The sequence below is a fragment of the Salvia hispanica genome, chromosome 6, assembly GCF_029641045.1.
Source record: "Salvia hispanica isolate PSC_SH4W2 chromosome 6, Shi_PSC_v1, whole genome shotgun sequence".
Taxonomy (NCBI): domain Eukaryota; kingdom Viridiplantae; phylum Streptophyta; class Magnoliopsida; order Lamiales; family Lamiaceae; genus Salvia; species Salvia hispanica.
Genome location: NC_142697.1, coordinates 11,267,171 through 11,289,905, shown reverse-complemented (window position 1 = coordinate 11,289,905; position 22,735 = coordinate 11,267,171). Strand labels below are relative to the sequence as shown.

At 33.9% G+C, this 22,735-nt stretch overlaps 1 protein-coding gene and 1 long non-coding RNA gene across 6 annotated transcripts; one reads left to right on the top strand and one right to left on the bottom strand.

The window, feature by feature from the left end:
• Positions 1–9,854: 9,854 nt before the first annotated feature.
• LOC125203898 (uncharacterized) lies at positions 9,855–12,042 on the bottom strand. 5 transcript variants are annotated; one of them, XM_089060283.1, is made up of 6 exons: positions 11,927–12,042; positions 11,040–11,507; positions 10,769–10,971; positions 10,370–10,680; positions 10,178–10,281; positions 9,855–10,070 (listed from the first exon to the last, which is right to left on the bottom strand). In XM_089060283.1, the coding sequence occupies exons 4-6, from the start codon at positions 10,598–10,600 to the stop codon at positions 10,007–10,009; spliced, it is 399 nt and encodes a 132-aa protein (XP_088916409.1). In that variant the 5' UTR covers positions 10,601–10,680; positions 10,769–10,971; positions 11,040–11,507; positions 11,927–12,042; the 3' UTR covers positions 9,855–10,006. The 5 variants fall into 5 exon arrangements, with proteins under 5 accessions (XP_088916409.1, XP_088916410.1, XP_047958365.1 ...); XM_089060284.1 differs by having other exon boundaries at positions 9,855–10,101; positions 10,769–11,507; XM_048102408.2 differs by having other exon boundaries at positions 10,769–11,507.
• A 3,559-nt stretch (positions 12,043–15,601) lies between these two features.
• LOC125203900 (uncharacterized) lies at positions 15,602–20,696 on the top strand. The gene is made up of 5 exons (XR_007173462.2): positions 15,602–16,001; positions 18,548–18,619; positions 18,714–18,801; positions 19,585–19,721; positions 20,494–20,696. It is a non-coding gene; the product is annotated as an uncharacterized LOC125203900 (long non-coding RNA).
• The last annotated feature ends 2,039 nt before the right edge of the window (positions 20,697–22,735 follow it).

The window sequence follows — 22,735 nt, the reverse complement described above, 5'->3', positions numbered from 1 at the left end:
TGGATTCATAGAAAATCACATAACTTTTCCCATCTATCTTTTGACCTAGGACAGCTCCTACAGCAAAGTCACTAGCATCGCATATTATCTCAAAAAGGGTGATTCCAGTCTGGTGCCCTGATTATTGGTGCTGACACGAGTTTGTCCTTAAGCAATTGAAAAACCTGCTTGCATCCCTCGTCAAAGAAGAACTCCACATCGTTGTGCAACAGATGGGTGAGCGGTTGCACGATTTTCGCGAAATCCCTAATAAACCTCCTACAAAATCCTGCATGACGCAGGAAGCCTCCAATTTAAGGGACTGGCAGCGGAAGCGCTAGGTTATCATAAATCAATTACATAATAATTCTGATCTATTTAGCAGATTATTTAGACAAATTCTATTCGCGCGATTATCACATGTATCATGCTCATAACTCAAATAAATCATGCTTTAAATTAATTGAAACCTAAAACATGCTTTTCTACGGTTTAGCCATTATACCTTGATGATTCTCCAAAGAATCGAAGATGGCTAGCGCCTTCTCCACGTGAAGATCTTTAGTACAAAACCACGGATCTTCTGACTGGTTCCCGTACTATAAACTGATATCAGGGTGGTCTGATCTCACCAGTATACTAGGACTTAAATAAAGAAGACAGAAATCCTATCCCACGAAGGAGAAGAAATCGCCCCCTATGAAGAGAGAGAGAGAGAGAGGGACGAAATTTTGGAGTAAAAATTAAGTATATTTTCTGTCTGCTTTATTCTCCTATTTATAATAAGTCACATATTGGGCCCAAACAGGGATCTATGGAAGGCTTTGGATATAGGCTCCTCCAATTAGCTTTTTACTAATTAAATTAAACTCAATTTAATATAAGCTTAAAATTGGAATATTACGAGAAGCCACTACAGAAGTAATATTGCACTCCCCATCCAAATCCGAAATTATAAGTACTTCGGATTTCCAGAAATTAATATTTATTTCCCGCGCTTAAGATAGAAAACATCCATTAATTAATTATTGTCTGCTATGGACTTAATTAATTAATATCTTATTTATTCCAAGAGAGGACTCAGCAAGAAAATCTTATTTATTATTTATAGAGTAATTAAACTCCAACTAGCTAGGTTCCAAATAATAAAACCTTATTTCAAGCTTCTCTTGAGGATGTTATCAAACGAGACTCACCTCGCGCACGATTCAACATAATAGCAATCCTAGCACCGCTAGATATTAATCACCACTACCCAATATACCAGGCTTATTGGGTTGCGAAAAACCCGCACCATTTGGTAAGTCAAAGTAGTGCATAATCAATATTGTATGCTCAATGCTAACGTACATTGATTAACAAATAATTTACGAGACCTCGTCTTTCAGTAGATAGCATAAAGACTGTCTCGCTGTTAGATCCATTCAGTGCTATACCATACCAACATCATCTTATTCCAGTAAGGCTTAGAAATAATCGGACTGACATTGCAACCTTTCACGATAGGTAGTCTAAGCCTATCTAGGTTGTGAAATTATTCTTTTTCTTTGTTTAGAACTGACCGTGTTACCTTAAAGTGAACGACGCCCACAACCGGTCTACTAAAACAAAGACTTAGACTTTGTTAGGTTACTTATACATTTAAACATGCAATAAACATCCATTAAATGTAAAACATAACAACATTATGACAAAAATGATCTGTTTATTCCTTTGGAAAATAAAATACGAGTTTCAACAGTATTCAATCACTCGAAAGGTGATTTCTAGTATACAAACTCTAACATAGTATAGCATTGAATGGATCTAAAGTATAGACACGTCTTTGTTGCTATCTACTGTAAGACGATGTCTTGGAGATTTAATATTTCCTAATCATTGTAATAATATAGGACACACGCTATTTAATCATACGCTGCTTTGACTTATCAATAGGTGCGGGTTTTTCGCAACCCAATATTCCTGATATCTTGGGTAGTAGTAATTAATAACCAGTATGGTGTCAGTTTTATTATTACATTGAATCGTGTGCCTGCGTGGTTTAACTATATCCCTAAGAGGTGTTCGAGAGAAGTTCTATTATTCGGAAACCCGGCCAGTTTGGATTTAATCCAAGAATAAATAGAAAAGGAAAAGTATATTTTGATATACATCTCGTACTAGACAAACTCTTGGAAATAAAAAGATATTAATTAATTTAAAGTCTATAGCAGACTACAAATTAATTAATGGATACAGAAAGTCTTAGACACGGGAAATAATATATTAAAGAGGTTAACCCAAATTGCTTGTAATCACGGATTGGATGGGCAGTCAGTATTTCTTCGATAGTGGCACAAGAAATTTTTCATTGGGCTTATATTGAATTATGGGTTATAATTTAATTAGTGGAGAAGGTCCAATTGGGGAGGCCCAATCCAAGCCCCATAGATCTCTAACCTAGCCCATCATAAACTCTATTAACAAGGATGTAAGAAGAGGAGACAAGTGACAACACAAAACCCTAGCCTCCACACTTGGAATTTTCGACCCTCTCTCTCTAATAGAGAATTCGAAATTCCTCTTTGTGTATTCTTGATTTTCTTGTCTTCTCCTTCAAGATCCTTATAATTTCTAAAAAATTCCACCCACAAGGAATTTAGATCTATAGAGTTAAGGGTCATAGGTTAGAAGATCTTTGGTCTTGCATTCACAATCAAGCTTCAAGATCTACACCTAGAGAAGTAGCAAGCCACTTCGATTCTTTGGAGAATCATTATTGTAAGTATTCAGCATCATAATTTAATTTAAAATTATGTGATTAATTGCGCAATTATATGTCTCTACATGTTCAAGCATGAAATTGAATCGATCCACATAATCACCTAAATAAATTCTTTCGTGGATTTATTTGTTTTTGCAATTTCCGCTGCGGATTTCCCCAACACAAGTTTCCTGTAAAAAGATAAATGCATCAAGTTAATACTAGATCCTAGATCACATAACGCCTTATCTTTCACATCATTCCCTAAAATACAAGATAAAGTAAAACCCCCTGGATCTTTGTGTTTAGTGGGTAGTCCCTTTTGGATGATAGCGCTGCAACTCTCTGTAAAGCCCATTGTCTCGTACTTCCCCCACTTTCTTTTCTTGGCCACCACATCTTTCAAAAATTTAGCATAATTGGGCATTTGATGTGGACTTTGCTCATTGCTCCCAAGAATTTGGCAAACTGGGCGTCAAGCTTCTTGCTCTTCAATCGTTGAGGATATGGGATGGTAACACCGTTGTGTGGTGGTGCATCTGCTTGCTGCTTCCCGGCCTACGGGCCGCCGCGGTGGGGTGTGGCGGCTGCCAGGTTTTCATCAGTGACAGTTCCAGACTCTATCTCGACCTGCAGGGGTGTAGACGGCAGGTCGCCGTGTTGTGGTACGGTGGGCCGCCGCACGTCTTCGACAGACGTGTTGTTGGGCGACTTCTCTGCCTCCCTTCTTCTCCTGCCTCCGGAGGTTGATATGTAGTTCCGCTACGCAACTGCACAGCATGACACTTTCCTTTCGGGTTTACCTCTGGCAGGCTAGGAAGCGTACCTGGATTGTGCTTGCTTCCTATGGTTTTGGCTAGGATCCCAAGGTTAAATTCCAGCATCCCGACTTGAGTAACGAGGGTTGCCAACCCTCTTTCCAAGATGCTTGTATTTTTTTCCAAATTTTCCAACCTCTGCTTCATCACCTTTCTATGTTCGAGAACTTCTGTAATGCAGATTTCTAAAAGATCCTCCCAATTGGAGTGGGGTTGATCCTCCATACCTGCACATATTTCAGAATAGTTATTAGAACAGTAATCTTGTGCATCGTAGGGGTAATCAGAGCAGTTTGGGTCGTAGTATGATCCCCCATGGTCGGGGTTATAACACTCCTCGTAATATCCCCCTTGCTACTCATCATAGTAACCATATGGATCCTCCATACCTACATAAAAATTCGTTAAAACAAAATAAAAATAAAAATAAAAATAAAATGAAAGCGATTAAAATCCAAAGTAGTAAAATTGTCCGTTTGAAGATATCACTCCAAAGTGAATTGTCTTCCCCGGCAACGGCGCCAAAAACTTGATGCACTTTTTATTAACACTAAATAAACCTGCAAGTATACAGAGTATATATAATATAGCTAAAGGTCAGTACCGGATATCGAACACGGGGAAGATGAACACAAAGTGTCTATCCTTTACTAGAACTCAATTACTATCTGGAAGAACGGAAGGTTTTGAAAACTTTTTGAAAACAGAAAACAATAAAAAGCAATTAACAACTAAATGCAAATAAAACACGGAGACAATCGATAGAGATAAGGGAATCCCAGGGATGTGCGTTCACAGTTATGGTTATACAAATTCCAAACTACAATACCCATAGTACAGTTATTACTTTGATAGGATGAGTCACCTAGCTTATGCTCATGCGATGCAAACGTTGATTACAAAATTAGGGTTGTCAATCCTAACACATAACTCCATAAAGCTCCTTAGATCCTTGAAAAGTCCTCACTCTTAATTAATAGTGTCGTTTTAAGGGAAGCTAACTGTAGTGTCTACGAAGTGAATTTAACTCACTAGAACTCTCTCATAGTTATGAAGCAAGTAATATTAAATCATACAAGATTGTGTCACTCAACCAGGCAGTATCAGAACTACTTAGGGAAGAAACAAAGTAAAAATAAAATGCATATTAAATAGAAAAAAGAATTGTATAACCAAAGTCGTTACTAACACATTCCTAGAATCCTATGAGTTTAGTTACACATAATGAAATAAGCTAAACACAGAGATTGAAGGGAAAAGAATTTGAACATAAAACTAAAGCAAATAAAACCCATAGATTGAATCCTTGTCGTTCTTAATGTTCTTGAAATCCTTCTCCAACTCCTTGCACAAGTGAAGTACTCTAGCTTTTGATCTCTGTGAATTATTTTGCAAGTAGAAGCTCTCTAATTTGATGAAGCTTGAGGTCTTATTTTTATGGGAAAGCTATTCCTTGTTGTAGAATGAAAAGATCTTCAAAATATGGTAAATCTTGGAGCAAATGAAGGGCATCTCGGATTCGCCGCCTTTCTCCGGCGGGCCGCCGCACCTTGGCCGGCGGTCGCCGCGTTGGAGTCCAGAGAGTCTGTTCCTCCGGCGGCGGACCGCTGCATGACTTCCAGCGGTCGCTGGGCAAGACTTCTCTTCTAAAGTGTAATTTTCCGAGGCAGACTGCTGCACTGCTATGCCCGGCGGGCGCCGTACAACCTCGCGGCAGTCGCCGTCTGACTCCAGATTTCCAGAGTTTGCATTTTGGCTACCTTTTTCGGCTCAATTATACACATTTCTCACAAAACACGTCAAAATACGAAAATAGTCAAAATATGCAAATAATGGACGTGTAGAGTGACTTTGACATAAAAAACGGACCAAATAATGGTCTTTAAATAGTGCAAAATCCGAGCTTATCAAGGCTGGACAAGGTGTTTGAGATTGGTGAATGAGTTTGGTTGAAGCTGCGTGAGTATAGGCAGACATCCATCCGGGGGAAACACCGTATCAGATTGTTGACCAAGTGAGCGAGGTGACGTATAAGCTCAATTTGCCTCAATCCGCAGTCATCCACAATGTGTTTCATGTCTCACTAAGGCCGCATCTCCACCGACTTATCATGTTCCTGATCTACCCCCTGTTTCTCATATCCACGATGCAGTGCCGTTGGCAATCTTGGAGAGGAAAATGGTGAAACGTCGCAATGCAGCGGTGACTCAGTGGTTGATCCATTGGTCTGGGAGTTCAACGACGGATGCCTCGTGGGAGTTCGCTAATGTGATCAAAGAGCGGTTTCCTTGGTTCCTTGAGGACAAGGAACCTTAAGAGGAGGGTATTGTTGCATGCACGGTGTAGGAGCTGACGTCGGCATGCAACGTAGATGGTGACGCATGTTCCTAGTCATGCTATTAGGATGTGTGATGAATAAGTGCATGTGATTATACTGCATTGGCGTATGAAGGAGTGTGGTAGCTTGTGGAGAGCTGAGATAGCAGAATGGTGATGTGGATAGCGGCTGATAAAAGGAGGGGGGACCACATGAATGAAGACGTCAATTTGCGTGTTGAGTCATGGGCCAGGATTGCTAATCCGAGGCAGAGTATCTTTCTCGTTTTCAGTGTTCATTCCCTTTTTAGCTTACGTTGTAGTTCCTTTCAATATCATCAATAAAGCTCCATTTTGTTCCATTTGCTCTGGTGTGTGTGTATTTAAAGCTTCTGTGCGTGTGAATCTGGGTTCTTAGCTCACTCTACGGCTGAGTACCTATCAAGACGATGAATTAAGAGATTTAATTTTGTATTGAAGAGGAAAAAAAGGAACGTGAGTTTTGAAGAAGAAAATAACAAACATGTTTGAGCTCAACGGTGATAAGTACGGAAAAAAAAGAAGAAGAAAAGAGAGATCTAAAAAAAAGAGTAAGAAAAGTAATTTGAATCGTGAAAACAAGGATAAATAATTTTTATTCTATTTTTCAACTTTTTCTAGGTAGTATTATTTTCATGTTTTTGAATTCTTACATTATTTGAGTATTAAATGGAATAGTAAAATTTTCGAATTATTTTTATAGAATTATTATTAATATTATGTTGATGTTATAAACTGATAATTAATTAATTTAAATACAATTTAAAATTATGAATCTTACTTAATTAGAGCATCCTCATCCGTCCTCTTATTAAGAGTATAGATGTGGGTCTGGACCCACCATTATTCATTTTTAATTCCCTATTCTTTGGGAAGAGTGCATCACCCACATCCGTGCTCTTGTTAAGAGCACGCTCTTACACTATTCATGGGTCCCATTATTCTATTATTTAATTTAAATACTCCAATTACTAAAAACATTTTCATAATATAAAAATGCACTTAAAATTTAAAAATTACATTATTAAAATCCTAAAAATTAAAAAAATTACATAAATCCTAAAAATAAAAAATTACATAATTAAAATCCTAAAAAATAAAAATTACATAACTAAATTCATAAAATTAAAAAAACCCCACCAATCGTTGTCGAATTTCGCCCAAATGTGTTTGATTAGGTCTTCTTGTAGATCGATGTGGGCTTTGGTTTCGCGCATTGCCACTCTTTTTTCGTTCCTCTCGTGCAACGTACTATGCACACCTCGGCGTGGGGAGACCTTGCGGTTGAGCTTCCGGCTGCATCGTCGTCGAAAAATTTGGCCGCCATCGGTCCTTCGTCGTCTATAATCATGTTGTGCAAGATAATACACATGTACATGATTTCAGCAATATTGTTTGCGTACCACATCCAACTCAGGGCCTTCACAATATTGAATCGGACTTGAAGGACCCCAAAAGCTCTTTCGATGTCTTTCCGAGCAGACTCTTGACGCTGCAAAAAAAGGACCTGTTTCAGGTCTTGTGGCATGTTGCGCGTCTTCACGAAAGTCGGCCTTCTTGGGTAGATACCATCGGCGAGATAGTACCCCATGTGGTATGAATGGTCATTGACCGTGACGTTGATCACCGGTGCTACACCTTCTAAAAGATCTTTGAAGAGGGGAGGAAGAGTAGAGCAAGTTCAAGTCGTTGTTGGCTTCGGCCGAACCGAAATATGCATGTCAAATCCATAGGCGGTAGTCAGCAACCGCTTCAAGGATGAGCGTCGGCCCCAACCTTTGTGGCCGCTTAAGTGTTGCCCCCTCCAAGAAGTCGGTCAATTCTTCCACTTCCAATGCATGCAGTCTAGACATGCGAAAACGGCAACGGAAGTAATCTGTCGGGAACCGTGGCTGGTCGGAAAAATAGTCGTTCACGAACCTTTGGTGGGCTCCCTCCCGATCACGAGGGATGTAGCGGCATTTTGAACTCGATGGTCGAGGAGGTGGGGCGGCGGCGGCGGCGGCGGCTGTATAGGCTTCGTACGCGGCATAGTATTGTCGATAGTATTCTTGTTCTTCACGCTCTGCTTCCGCAAGGATCGGGTCAACATTGTTCGGATCCATTGTTGAACTTAGATCCATTGTTGAACTTAGAGAGAGTGTTTGAGTGAAGAGAGGAAGATGAATGTGTGAGTTGTATGAAAATTTGTGAGAGGAGTATGAATGAGAGATAGTTTGACGTAAAAAATGGATGATTAATGTGGGTATTTACAGATAATTTTGGGATTAAAAAAATAATAAAAAATTGAAAATAATGGTTAAAAAACGGATATATTTTTTTGGAATCCGAAAGTTGTTTTTTTGGATTTTTCCCGATTTTTTACGATTTTAAAAAATAAAAATAAAAATAAAAATACATTTTCCAACGGTAAAAACCGTTGGTCAATCAGTGAGCGTCACGTCAGTGTGCTCAATGGCACGACGGTGCTCTGGCCAACAAGCAGGGCCGTGTCGACGGCACAGCGGGTGCTCTTAACAAGAGCACCGCTGCGGAATAAAGGAATCAAAAAGTTGTTTTTAAAAATGTCTTCTTACAACATACTTAGTACTCCCTCCGTCCCAAGATATTAGAGCAATTTTCCTTTTTGGGATATCCCAACATATTAGACTCATTTCATTTTTTAGCAAAAAATCATCTATTTTACTTTATTCTCCACCTACTTTTTTCTCTCTTCTCTCTCTCTACTTTTCCCTCTCTCATACTTTACTCTCTCAACTTTAACTATTTAAATATCAATTCCTTAAATCCTGTGCCCAAAAGAAGTTGCTCTAATATCTTGAGACGGGAGGGAGTAATTAGTATATTGCGAAACTTTAATATTAATTTATTTAAGAAAATAGTAATTCTTAAATATAAAAATTGGCAGTTTAGGATAGATCATGCTTTACCGTTTAACTGATGAAACGCGGTTTCAATTCCGAATCAAAATTGTTGCCCAGATTAAAACAAATGACACAAGTTTTAATATGAAATTGATAATGTAGAATATATTTATTAACCGATTATAAATAGTAAATTTTAATGGAATGAGGCATGTGTTATTTACTAAACGAATCCAGACCTTGGAAATACTGAGCAATAACAAGCCCATAACCTTGTGTAAATACAAAATCACTAAATGGGCCGACTTAACATTTGTAAAATGTAATTTTATAAGATTACAAATATTTTTGAGACAATTAATATGTTTAAGATAACATTGAAATTGCCCAAAAAATTATCACAGGTCAATGTTTTGACTTGGACTTCAGTTTAAAAATAGCTATATAAAAATTTGTAGCTAATAATATGATAAAATATAAAAGAATTAAGTTGAAATTCAACATAATTAGGCTTTGGAGAATTAATTTGCAATTCAAAGTACAAATTTTTTGAAGCAATGTTTGATTTGATATAGAAGTTGATTTCAGTTTTTGAAATTCAGAATACATGTCACAAGCCATATGAGAACTAGGCAGTCTTACAGAGTAAAATTTGAATCTGTAAATCCTACATCTGAAATTTCACAAGTCAATATGTAAGACATGACGAAATCATTTACTAGGTCGAAGATTGGATTATTTTGGGACTACAAATTAAAAATGAAAAGGGTTTTAGTGAGTCCTACATGAATTAGCACGAACGGGCTTGACATTAATCTATTAATTTCATTCGCATTCGTATCATGCTTTTGTTGCTTGTTCAAATTGTCATCCTAAGTCCTAGTCCTCCTATACTTCTTGGTTCTCGGTTTAATCAACTTCTCATTTATTTTATGATCTAAACATCTATAAAATCATCTCACCATCCCTATACCATAATAAGGTTAAACAAGGTTTTACAGGTAACAGAACAAGACATTTCATAATAGACATAACATAACTAAAATTTCTAACACAATATTCAAGTTTTTAAAATAATCTATAAACAAAAAAATGGGACAATCAACACAACTAATCAGTTCATTAGTAGGTGAAATTAGAAGGTCAATGTTCATCGGTGAATCAAAGCTTTCTACAGGACCAGACAGGGTTTAGTTAAAACAGAGATATCATTCAACAATTTAAAAAAACTTAGGACAAATTTGGAATTAACTCCAATCCAATTTTGTTAATAGAGCTCTTACATCATTGTCAAACCTTCCAAGCCATGTCCTGGAATAGAATTCTTACATAATCGCTAAAACTGCACGATATAATGAAACTTGTATCAAATGAACATTTTCTAAGCTAATAAGTAAATTAATAACTAAAAAACTTACATGTTGCTGGTGATCATAAAATGAGCGGCATTCACAACTTCAGGAATCAACTCTGCAATCATTTCGATAATGGCTGTATGGGTGCCCATGGACTTATATACGTCCTGTGTAAGTTACAGATAAAATAAGTATTAAAATGCAAAATATATAATAGTATTAATTTATGTGTAGAAATAGTGATATGTTCTATACATTCTCTGATCTGATATGCTCTTGGCAGTTTCTGTAGAAACATAGCTTTCCCATCCCTGTCTTTTGTGCACTTACGTCGCGGTTTAACATATCGATATAGCTCTGAGTTGCACGCTCCTTCACTTGTCTTGCCCATTCTTTGTTCACAAAAGCAGAGGTAGCGGACTGTTGGAGGAGTTTAGACTCGCATGTTAACAGGGTCCGATACATCATCAGCAAGAAGTCTATCATCTCATGCGTCCTCCATAAGAGTACTGGATTTAGATCCCAATGTGCACGAACATTCAGGGTTCAAATAAATTGAAGAAATCCTGCATAAAGTTATAGAAAATTTCATGTTTTGATTTATTTTAATTCAAGACAGTAGAAGAAGAATAGGTAGGGTAAAACGATGCTTACCTATCTTCCAGTTGTTGTAGGCATAGCACCTGTACAACGCTCGGAGGGGAAGGAGGTTGACACTCGGGATCTGATCGTATGAACGGATACGTTGAGGCATACTTGATCAAGTGTACGAGATTCTTGATGTCATCACTCTGTCAGCTGCATAGAGCTTCGAACAAAAGATTTTCTGTTTGATTGTCCATGCCGAACAGTACGCCCTTCACAGATTCATCTCATTCTGAGATAGTGATGGCAATTCCATTCAACAGATTGCAATGATACTTACCATGGCAGTGAAGCACTCTGATCCCAGAAACGATAGGACGAAAAACACTCTTGAAATCTGATTCGATATAATCCCACCAGTGCGTGAGATGATTTAAATCTGCATAGTATTCAACATCGTTGAAGCCCTTTAATAGCTACATTTCTAGCCAGTCCTTCAACGTAAAGTCTATTTTCTCGACTACTGCCTTAGATCTTTCTGAGTCGAAAAACTTCATCTCCAAGGTATTCGATTTCTCGATTCTGTTGAATCCTCTACGAGCCATATAAGTATCATAGTCCATGTGTAAGCTGCTTATCTTGAAAAGACAATCTTCTAATAAGACATTGGACATGGAAGTCTCGCCTTGCATGAAAGATTTATCCGGGTCATCATACACATTATATGCTATCACCATTCTCAGATGTAAATTCTCGGGTTCCATTCCTTGGAATAAATCAATTCAGTTTCTCCTAAATGAAGAAATTCCTATTAACCAAAACTTAAAAATGTTACCACATTTTCCTAAATATATGGCAAAACAGGAATCAGCCTACCAAATTGAGAAGCTTTTTATTCAACTACACAAATTTGTATTATGAACTGAGTGTTAGAGATATGGTCACAGTAGCATGAACACAGAAATATCTAACAGATTTAACCTAAATCAGAATGAAATATTTAACCTAAATCAAATACGGCATTGTCTCTACAGCCACACAATACCAGAACCAACCAAACGAAAGCACAGAGAATGATCAATTCATGGAAACCATCTTTAGTCCTAATCAGTCAGTACAAATCTTCAATTGAATGAAGAACAACTCATAGCAGGAAAAACAGAGAGTGAATTTCCAGAAATTAAGCCACTTAAAGGTTAATTAAAGACAATTAAAACCAGCTCGTACCAAGTTCGACGGCGGAGGTGAGCGTAGCAAGGCGATTCAGTGCCCTAAGCCGATTTGACACAGATAGAGCCCTTTGTTGTGTTGCCGTTACAAAAGTAAAATATGAAAGGAAGGCATTTATATACTCCATGTCAGATATAATCTTATTTAATAATGAAATGAAGTAAAAGGAAAACATGAAAATTGGAAAAGGAAAACATGAAAATTGGACACAAATTCTAAGCATATACAGAGTACTACCATCTATCACATTCTATTGGGAAATACTCCATCCGTCCCGGTTTAGGAGTGTCAATTAGTTATGATATGGGTTTTAAGAAATTTGTTAATTAGTTATGATATGGGTTTTAAGAAATTTGTGAAGTGTGTAATTAATGAAGTGGAATGGTGGAGTGCGTGATAAATTAAGTGAGTTGGTGAAAAGTGAGATGATTTGACTTTTTATTTTATTTTTTTGGTTTATTTTTGTGTAGATAATGACATTTGAGTGTAATTTTGTTGAACAATGGGATAAAATTTTATGTCCAAATATGAAAATTTCTAAATGTGACTCCTAAACTGGGACGGACTTTTATGGCAAAACGTAACTCTTAAACTGGGACGGGGGAAGTAATATATAACTAAGACTATCAAATTCACTACTAAGAAAATATAATTTGTGTTAAATCGTTGGTTTTTAAAAATATATAGTACTAGTAATTTTTTAATACATTGTAAAATTTTAGTATTGATTTTTCATATACTTGCCCATCGTTTTACATGCGAATTGTGTAATTAATAACTTAAGACCGGGTGTAAATAAATTATTAATAAAACTGTATATAATATTATAGATAATTAATTCTTTAAACTTTTGAGATAATATGGAACCAACAATCACAACATTATTGAACAAGCACAATGCAACCAACAATCACAATATTGTTGAACAACATGTTGACTAAGTCCTTTAAAAATCATTTTCCAATCATCATCTAAGAAATCATTCAGAAACCCAAAGCTTCGTGAGTGTTGAGATCAAAACTGCACCATTTTCCTCAAACATGTTCATGTATAAGAAACATGGCTTTAAGCAATGGTGGACGCAGAATTTTGATGTTGGAAGATCCAATTCTGTGATATTTTTTAAATGTCGGTGTTGCAGAAAATTGTGACATTATAAAGATGCGAAAGAGATGATTGAGATAAAAATATTTAAATGATACGAAAACTAGAGCCTTGGCATATTTGTGCATTTAATATTACTTGTTTTACCACCCGTGCTATGCACGGGCCAAGTGATTTTAAAAAAATAAGAAAATATATTTAAAATAAATTAAATAAAAATAAGGAATATATAGGAAATATGTAAAAATTATTGAAAATCAAGAATAGAAACTATTTATATTTTGTATTCAAAAGATTATAAAGATTTACAAAACAAATGATCAAGATTACAAATGAACCATTTTATATTTAGCATATGATTTATATAATTATAAATCATAAACTATTACTTAAAGAAAATATTGCTATTAACAATCCTTCAATCATGAAATATATGAAATATAGTGTAATAAAAGGACATGAAGGAGGAGAGCCAGCGGAGAAAGGAAATGCCCTTTTCCAAATACGGCTTCAAATTCAGAGTTTAAGACTTGGAAATAGTCGAGATGGTGGAATCGAATTAGATTGCGTTCATATTTTTCTAAATTTGGTGATTTTGGTTTGGTTTGGGTCGAATGTTTAATATCTAGATAATCTTAATAGCGCATAAGTTTACCTGAAGTTTGTTAACGTGGAGGAACTATGAATCTGTGATTTATGTTATAGCTTAAACAAAAAAATCTTAATTAAAATTACACAAACTTGGGAAGTGCAACATGCTGCGGTAGAAAACTACCAATCAAGTGGTAATTTTGACCATATAGACAAAAAACAGGAGGCGAACGACCGGTGTTCATACTATTATCAATTTTACCTCCCAACGAAGTAAAACAGATCATAAAATTATATGAACGAATATTTTTCAAGAAGTGAACACTTTTGGCATCATTAGAGAAAAAAGTACAAACGCAACAAAACTTCAGGAGGTGTTATCATAAAAGGAATCTCAATATTCTCACTCATACAACAAAGGGAATATCTCGGACTCTTAGGTTTATTCAGTTTGCCAAGACGCTCTTCATACCAAAATAGCGCACCATAATGCGAACAAGAGAACAAAGCATCACCGATATCCCAATAATCTACATATAAAAAAATTATTTAATTTCATTCAGTCAAATAGAAACTAATGTTTTATAAAAAATCTAAAACAAGTAATAAAAGTTATAAAAAATGATAAAATTGATATAATTCAATCTCAATAAAGATAGAAAAATACCTTCAGATTGAAACAAAGATGAAGAAACAATAGTGTTCCCTTCCGTATTAGATGTATCAAGTTCATCACGAACAACATCGTTAATAATAAATGGATTCTCAACAAATCCACCAAGAAAGCCTTAAAAAAAGAATATTAGTAGAATAAAAGTAACAAAAAAATAATTCATAATTTTATTTTTTTTAAATATATTTTCTTAATTTTTTTAAATCCTTTGTCTCGTGAATAGTGAAGGTGGTAACAAATAGTTGGGAAAATGAATATAATTAATAGTCTCTACTATATTTCTTTCAAGCGATATAATTAATAGTTTCTACTATATTTGGGAAAATAAAACCAAACTATTGTTATCAAGATTGAACATTTCATACAAGTGCTCAACTAATGCAAATAGAACAGTTCAACTAAAACTAAATACAAATATAATCATGTGATTCCAAAACAAAACAAAAATGTTATAAATAAAATTCATATTTATTAAAAATAAAATTCATCCATAATTTTAATAACATTGTACATGATATACCTATTAGATGCTATTATGAATAAAATAAATACAGCAAACTTTATAATTAATATATAAACTATTAAATTAAAAAAATTAACCAAATATAATGAAATTTTTTTTTTCTCTTTTATATATAAATATTTAATAAAATTATTATATAATAATTATAAATACTAATACATAATTAAATGGCCCAACACATAAAAACACATAGCCAAAAAAAGACTCTATAAGCCGAATCCGATTCATTAAATTGGCCAATACATCTAAATAATGCAGGCCCAAATTATAATTCCAAACTTACACAACAGATTAGCTGTAAATTAAGAAACAAAACCATAATTTATACATCATATGTAAGCCATTTTCTCCTTATTCCTTGTCGGCGCCGTTCGAGAAACCCTAACTACACACTCATCTCCTCCGCCGGAAAATCAGATGCTTCGTTTAATCGCCGGCGCGGAGGACAACACTACACCTTTACAACTCCGAACTACGATTCCTCTCCAGATTTGCAACTAAAATCCTAACAAAACAATCTCAAACCCTAGAAATTTGACACTAAAAAACCTCAAATTCATTTTCTTCTTCGACTGCTTACCGATGCCTTCGTCGTACCTTCAACCTAGACGACAGAGACTGGCGTAAAATCGGTAAACCACAACAAAAGGCCATATATATGCTTCTAAATCAGACCAAATTCGGTTTTGATTACAGGTATATTCCAAGAAAATTTCGACTATTCTGACTTTTTTCATTGTCTTTTTTTCCAGAATCGGAGAAGAAGTGGATTCAACAAATAGATCGAAAATTTGGAAAAAAAGACCACAAATATTTGGAAAAACTAACTGATGAGATAAGTGTCATCACACAAAGTTCATTTATGGAATATTTTTCTCAATTGCATTCGGAAATATAGTTGATAGACTCTATTCAAGTTTACCAACTTTGTGACTATTGACAAAAAATTTTATAACACTATTAGGTTTACTATTTAGCAAAATCATTGCATAAATGAAAATTTTAGTGAATTTCAGAATGTGTATAGAAAGTTAATGGGGATTAAACTATTATGCTTTTTAATTAAAAAAAAATACTTACACTTGTTTAATGACAGGAAAAAAACTGAAAGACAATGAAATATGCAAGAAGAAGAAGAAGGAAAAAACGAAGTAGCAGTCAGTTCATCAAGCCAATCAGAGGTATAATACTCACCTGAAGCATCAGTTGATACACCTTCATATGAGATAGAAAAAATATGAAGAGATAGCAACTAAAATCAGTTTTAAAAGATTACTAAAATAATTGCTTGACTTGTAAAAAAGAAACATAGTTTGTGATCTGATCTAATCTGAGTTAGAAACATCCAGTAAAAAAGTCTATAACAAAATAGTACAGAAGAGTTTAGCAAAAAAAAAAAAGGTGTTCTTAAAAAGGTATTTACTTAAAAAGCAACACATATTCCAACATGATCTTTCAATTGCCAAAATATTAGGGTTAAAAAGAAAATTGCAGAATTTGAATATTGGGATAAATAGACAATGATCTGTTTCTGAGAATGATAGGAAAATTTAGGTACTTCTATGGAAATGTGCATTGACTGTTAGTTTCAGATCTAAAATGTAGTATAATTAGAGCAACAACACATTTAAAAATATGTATATCTGTTGAAAAAGAAATTCTTAGCTTTATCTCATAGTTACTCAAGAGGCTTAGATACATATATAATGGAAGAGAATATCTGTTGGAATATATGTAGAAGATGACTATGGAAAAGACTCATATATTTGATTTGATTTAAGGAACCAAGGTGTGTATTCTTGCCTTCCAAAGAAATACTTAAATTTGTAAATGAATACTACTCAAGCTGCATGTAAAGTGAGAGTATTGGATCATGATTAAGAATTGAGGATCCATATAAGTAGATTTGCCTCAAATAACTTCTGATTTTCAAACTATGGCAGTTTAAGTTAATATCATGATATGCTTTACATAATTTCTCTGAAGTATTTGGTATCAATGGATGTTTATTTGTAATGTTGTATAACTTTATATCTATATATCATCAAGTAGAGTTAATGAATACAGATGTCTATTTAAATAACTATAAGAAGAGATAGCAGCTAATTCAGTTTTAAGAAATGACTAAAATACTGGCTTGAGTTGTAAAACAGAAACATAGATAGTGATCTGATCTAATTTGAGTTAGAAAAATCCAGTAGAAAAGATTAAAAAGAAACAATGCAGAAGAGTAGCAAAAAAATAGAATCAGTAAACCTTATACCATACTTACTAATTGGAAGGCATGAATTTTTATCTTACTTAGGATTTAAGTATGTCCGAACACGATTCTGCTAAATGATAGAAAACCAAAGGAAAGATACATAAAACAGATAAAACTGAACCCTAATAAATACTTCAATAAAAAAAAATCCGTCAACCATCATTACAAATAAAATTCAGCTTAGAAGTGTTTACCAATACCAAAATAGTTAATGACAAAAATCAAAATCCAGAACTGCTAACTGATGTAACATAGTCCATCTATTAAACCTCCAAAAAACTAAGATGAAAGTTCAGAAAAGTTCAAAAACTTAAGCAAGAAATAAAAAACAGATAAACTCTTAAGATTTTCCAAATCTAATCACCTCCAGACAAATCCTGAGTGTAGCTGACAGAAGCCCCATCATCATCTTCAATCACATTCACTTTCTTCGTCTTCTTCTTAATCTTCTCAAAAGATTTAAAAATAAGGTCTGCAACACAAAATATATCAAAAGACTTTGTACCATAAAAGGATCACTATTCTTCATTCTCATTGCTTGCTATATCACCAAATGGTTTAAATAAAAACACCATGGCTGGAAAATCATTGTCTCTAACTTCATACATCTCAGTCCTGTAATTCATAATGAGTCTATATGGATGATTAGTAGCTTTGTTTCTAAGGATGTTGTCCCTAGCAAAGATGATTCAATGAATTGGAAAAAGGTGAGGACCAAGAAAAAAAGAATGTAGATCAGAAGGAAAAAGATCACATGTTAGATATACTAAACTACACTACAGATCTTTCAGAAAAGCACAAATTATTTGAATACTTCTCTTTATTCTTTTCAGGTGCACAAAATCAGAATCTATCAATAATAACAGTGATAATGTTGTCATTTTGGTGTCAATATGGCTATTTGTAGAAAGCATAAGCAAATTCAGAAAACAAATATTTTACTTTGCATGATTCATGTGGTGTCAATATAGTCGTTTGTAGAAAGCATAAGCAAATTCTGAAAACAAATAATTACTTTGCCTGATTCATGTGCTTTTGAATACAATGATGCATGCTTGGAATATCTATGACCCTATATTTGAGAACCAATTTCTTGCATGCATTCTTTGGAAGAGAAGTTTGAATTCTGGTGCCCTATAAACAAAAAATTAGTAAATAGAAACATATATATTATATAAAACTTTCTATATTTCATGTATTCTGTTTTGGTAAACATACCAGCTATCATGGAATACTACTTCCGAAGTGCTATCATTGTCGTCTCCACAATTGTATTCTTAAACACAGATGCAACGGACCTTGATGGTAGAGTTGTAACTTTAGGTATAAGATTGTCCTGCAACTAATGAATGGTGTCATTGTTTGAGATACAGTGCTTTCTGCTATTGAAAAGAAATATTCATAAATCAGTGACTAATTTAAAGAATGTATGCAGTATTTAAACTAACAGCCTATTTTGCGCAGGAAATGATCCCAATAGATTGCAAATAGAAGTGACAAAAAAGGCAAATCATTGAACAGAAATTGTAAAATGAGGTCAGTACCTTTTTATGAGAATCGACAAATCACTTAAATTGAATAAGACTCTGTATTAAGTTCAGAAACAGGAACAAATAATTTCATTCATTAGTTGCAGGAACTTCTTGATCCAAAATATGAATGAAAGATAGCACTCAAGATTTCACAGATGAGCTGCATCACGGCAATGACAAATACAGGTTAGAAAACTACCTTCATAGTGTTATGCTAAGTAGTTATGGAAACTTATAAAAACATAAGTAACATTAAGGCATAATATGAAATTAAAACAGAAAAAAAAAATAGTGATAAAGCAGAAATAGCAGAAACTGAGAAATACATTAAGAATAAAGACTGCAGATTCATAGAAGAATAGATAAACAATAAATGAGTAGTGATTTTAAGTGAGAATAGATGAATTAAGAAGAAAAAAGATTCTGAACTATTTTCTGATGATGACTCTGCTGAATGATTATGGTTGAGAGAGTTTAGTGAGAGTGACTGGAGGAGTGAGGGGTAGGGTATTTATAGTGTGAGTCCTCTTCAGCATGCTTATTGGAAAATTGTGCATGTTCCCCAAAAAAACATAATCATGTGAGACCTTCCACATAACAACTATTTTCTATTTATAAAAAATATCTGATAATAATATTTAGACTTAAAATACTTTAACAACTTGCATGCCAAATATTAATAGAAAATCTTTTTACACTTATATTCATATTCATATTCATATTAATTAATATTAATACAAATATAAAAATAATATTAATATGAACATAAGTTAAATATTACATATTCATGTCTCATAAATTTGGCCTATTTAATTTCATAAGTTTGCAACCATAAAAGGTCATTTAAGGCCCAATTCATTTCAGCAATTATTAACTTCACTTGTGTTATATATATGTGACTTATTGAGTTTTAAAAAATAAAACTAACCCTAAAAATATAATAGCCGCCTCTCACTCTCAACTCTTCAGAAAATGAAAGAGAAGGAAAAGAAAAGCGGCCTCTCTCTCTTCACTCTACAATCATTATAGACAGAAGATAACATTGCAAGCATGGGCGGCTACAATACCTACTCTACTGCATCAAGACATCACCATATTAAAAAAAGGTATGTAATTCTTTCTTTTCAAGCTATGTCTATACCTATATTTGACAACATAGTCATATCTAACTTACATGAACTTAATGTTGATGAGGTATTAGAGATTATTATTGTCAGATTTCAAATACAATTACTCCTCTTTGCAATATTAATTCTAGAATGCTTTGCAAATCCTATCATCTATTTATTTAATAGGATGTATTATGTCTCCAATTTTCTTTACACAAACGAATTCAATGCTTAGTTTTTAAAATATATATACTACTTGATAGGTATTTCATTTAGTATGGTATCTGTATACAACAGATTTATAAATTATATTCTGTCCCACTCTCTCTCTCTCTCTCTCTCTCTCATTTTTCATTTTCTAAAATTTTAATTTCATTCTCTCTTTCTTTCTCTTTTTTTTCGTGTTCTAAAATTGTGATTATATTATCTCTCTGGATTTCTCTGATGCTGCTTTTTTGATAATCCTAAATATAGGTTTTAAATATGAATACTAACATATTATTTAACTTTGTTCAAGGATAAATTGCATTGGAAATAGATAATGCTTTGCATGAAAATTTTTTGTACATTTAATATCTCTCGGCCTCTCTCTCTCTGTCTCATGTTTCATGTTCTAAAATTCTGATTTTATTCTCATTTTTCATTTTCTAAAATTCTGATTTTATTCCCCGCCTCTCTGATATCATAGGTACAATTTCATTCATAATTTCAAATGTATACAGTATAGGTTTTAAGTATGAGTACTAACATACTATTAATATTTTTTCAGGGATTAATTGCATTGGGAAGAGTTGAGAAGATATTCTGGAAGAATAATATATATATATATATATATATATATATATATATAATAGTATTTTCTTACAAAAGCCTATGCAAGTATAAAACACATAGGTTGCACCCTACCCCACACAATTCTCGATACGTACAAAGAAAACTGATATAAGTTCTTAATCAACTGGACTTTACAATAAGATCACAAATTTTAAGTCAAAGTGTTGCCAAAATTTTATGATGTTTCCCGCCAAAAACAGAGCCACGTGGCATATTGATAGATTATTAATTATGAATGATTTTTTAGATAAATTAGTCATATAAAGTACAAAACATAAACTTTTTTTTTGCATAATAGCAATAAAAGTAGTAACAAACATCACAAAAAATAGCCAAAAGACAAATTGAAATACAAAAGCCAAAGGAGCTTGATGGGAATCAAACTTAGGCAATGAAATTGCTAAGCCTAGTAGCTAACCACTTGAGCTCATGAGTGCATATATAAATATAATGAATATATATATTTTAAATCCTGAAATAGTTGGGGGTTTCATGGGACTCCAAGGCTCTTATTGACTTTAAGTAGATTAAAATATTATAGTAGCTCATTTTCAACAATTGCATTGCTTATTGTTGTCTTTACTACTGAAATTATGTTACTTATTGATTCTCAACATTCTTGTGTGTGTTTTATATTTTTCAAAATACCTCCCACTACAACTTTTTGCAATTTCCTTTTCAATTTTCTCCAATTCAAGAGGAAAACATTAATCTCCAAAACCAAGTTTAGAGAATAAGACTCAACTACTAACTAACGTCATCAAGAAATTCCATTTGATGGGTATAATGACTATTTAATTGTACCATTGTTCAACTAAAACTCTCATTGTTTGTAAAGAAATATTGTATCTCGGATTATAAAAGTTCGACCCTAACCCTAAAAGCTCGGGTTTCGGGCTAGATGATATTCTTTAAGTTATCAGAGACTATGTTCACATTTGATTAACAAGTTGTCATATCAGATTTAGTATCACCAAAGTATTTCGTCTCAAACTTTATGATTTTTAAAGTTGTATGAGAGCCATAGTTTAACCAAACTGTAAAAAAAAAAATTCAGCAATTTACTCTATTTTTAAAACATTAAGAATTGAATAAGTTTACCTTGAGGATGAAGGATGCTGAGTTTAGTGTCAAGTCGCTACAGTTATTTCGTTTTCACTTGAGAGATTATCTGCTAAGCAAAATTATGCTATAATTAGTCATTTCTGAAAGCTACGAGATCGCCAGACTATGACAAACTTAACACTGTACTAAAGAAAAAAATAAAAGAGATTTTTTATCGTCAACGTACTGAAATAAAGAACTCTGAGACATTATATCGTGGACACGAGAGAGAATGAGACCAAGAGAGCTTACAATTTCCCGGATCAAGGTATGCTAACGATGTTAGGTTTTCTTGTATTCATCTAATGAGCGCAGCGGAAATTGCATACAAGAATACAGATCTAGATTCATAATCATATTGCAACTTGAGCATGTAAAACACAACGGAATTAAATCTTACTTGTTGTGTTGTTTTCTTCTTCGATTGAATCCTGCAAGTTGAATCCACTACTATCGAGGTCCACGTACAATCCAATCCGATGCAGGAACTGTTAGGTTTGGTATACTGAAAAGCATGTTTCGAGCAGTTTCGCGCGAATAGAATCTTGCTTGTATACGTAAAACTCTACAATCCACTTTTAACCCGATTCAGTATCATTCGAGTAGTTTCGCACTAATAGAATCACTAGTATTATTACATTGTGTTTGCTTGTGCATTTATAAGATGTTTTATAAACATTTAAATATATAAGAAGTAAACAAAGTCTAAGTCTTTTGCTTAGTAGACCGGTTGTGGGCGTCGTCCACTTTCAGGTAACACGGTCAGATCTATGCAATGCTTTGCAAAAGAAAAAGAAGAATTTCACAACCTAGATAGGCTTAGACTACCTATCGTGAAAGGTTGCAATGTCAGTCCGCATATTTCTGAGCCTTACTGAAATAAGATGACATTGGTGTGGTATAGCACTGAACGGATCTAACAGCAAGACGTGTCTTTATGCTATCTACTGAAAGACTAGGTCTTGATAAAATATTTTTTTCTTAATCTACATATGTTAGTATTGAGCATACGGTATTGATTATGCACTACTTTAACTTATCAAATGGTGCGGGTTTTTCACAACCCAATTATC

What these genes read in the sequence shown, in the direction of transcription:
- LOC125203898 (XM_048102408.2), bottom strand. Translation starts at nt 10,600, where the DNA reads ATGATAGACTTCTTGCTGATGATGTATCGGACCCTGTTAACATGCGAG. An exon ending in AGCATATCAGATCAGAGAAT is followed by an intron (nt 10,282 to 10,369) that starts GTATAGAACATA and finishes TAACTTACACAG; the next exon opens with GACGTATATAAGTCCATGGG. An exon ending in TTTATGATCACCAGCAACAT is followed by an intron (nt 10,071 to 10,177) that starts GTAAGTTTTTTA and finishes ATTCTATTCCAG; the next exon opens with GACATGGCTTGGAAGGTTTG.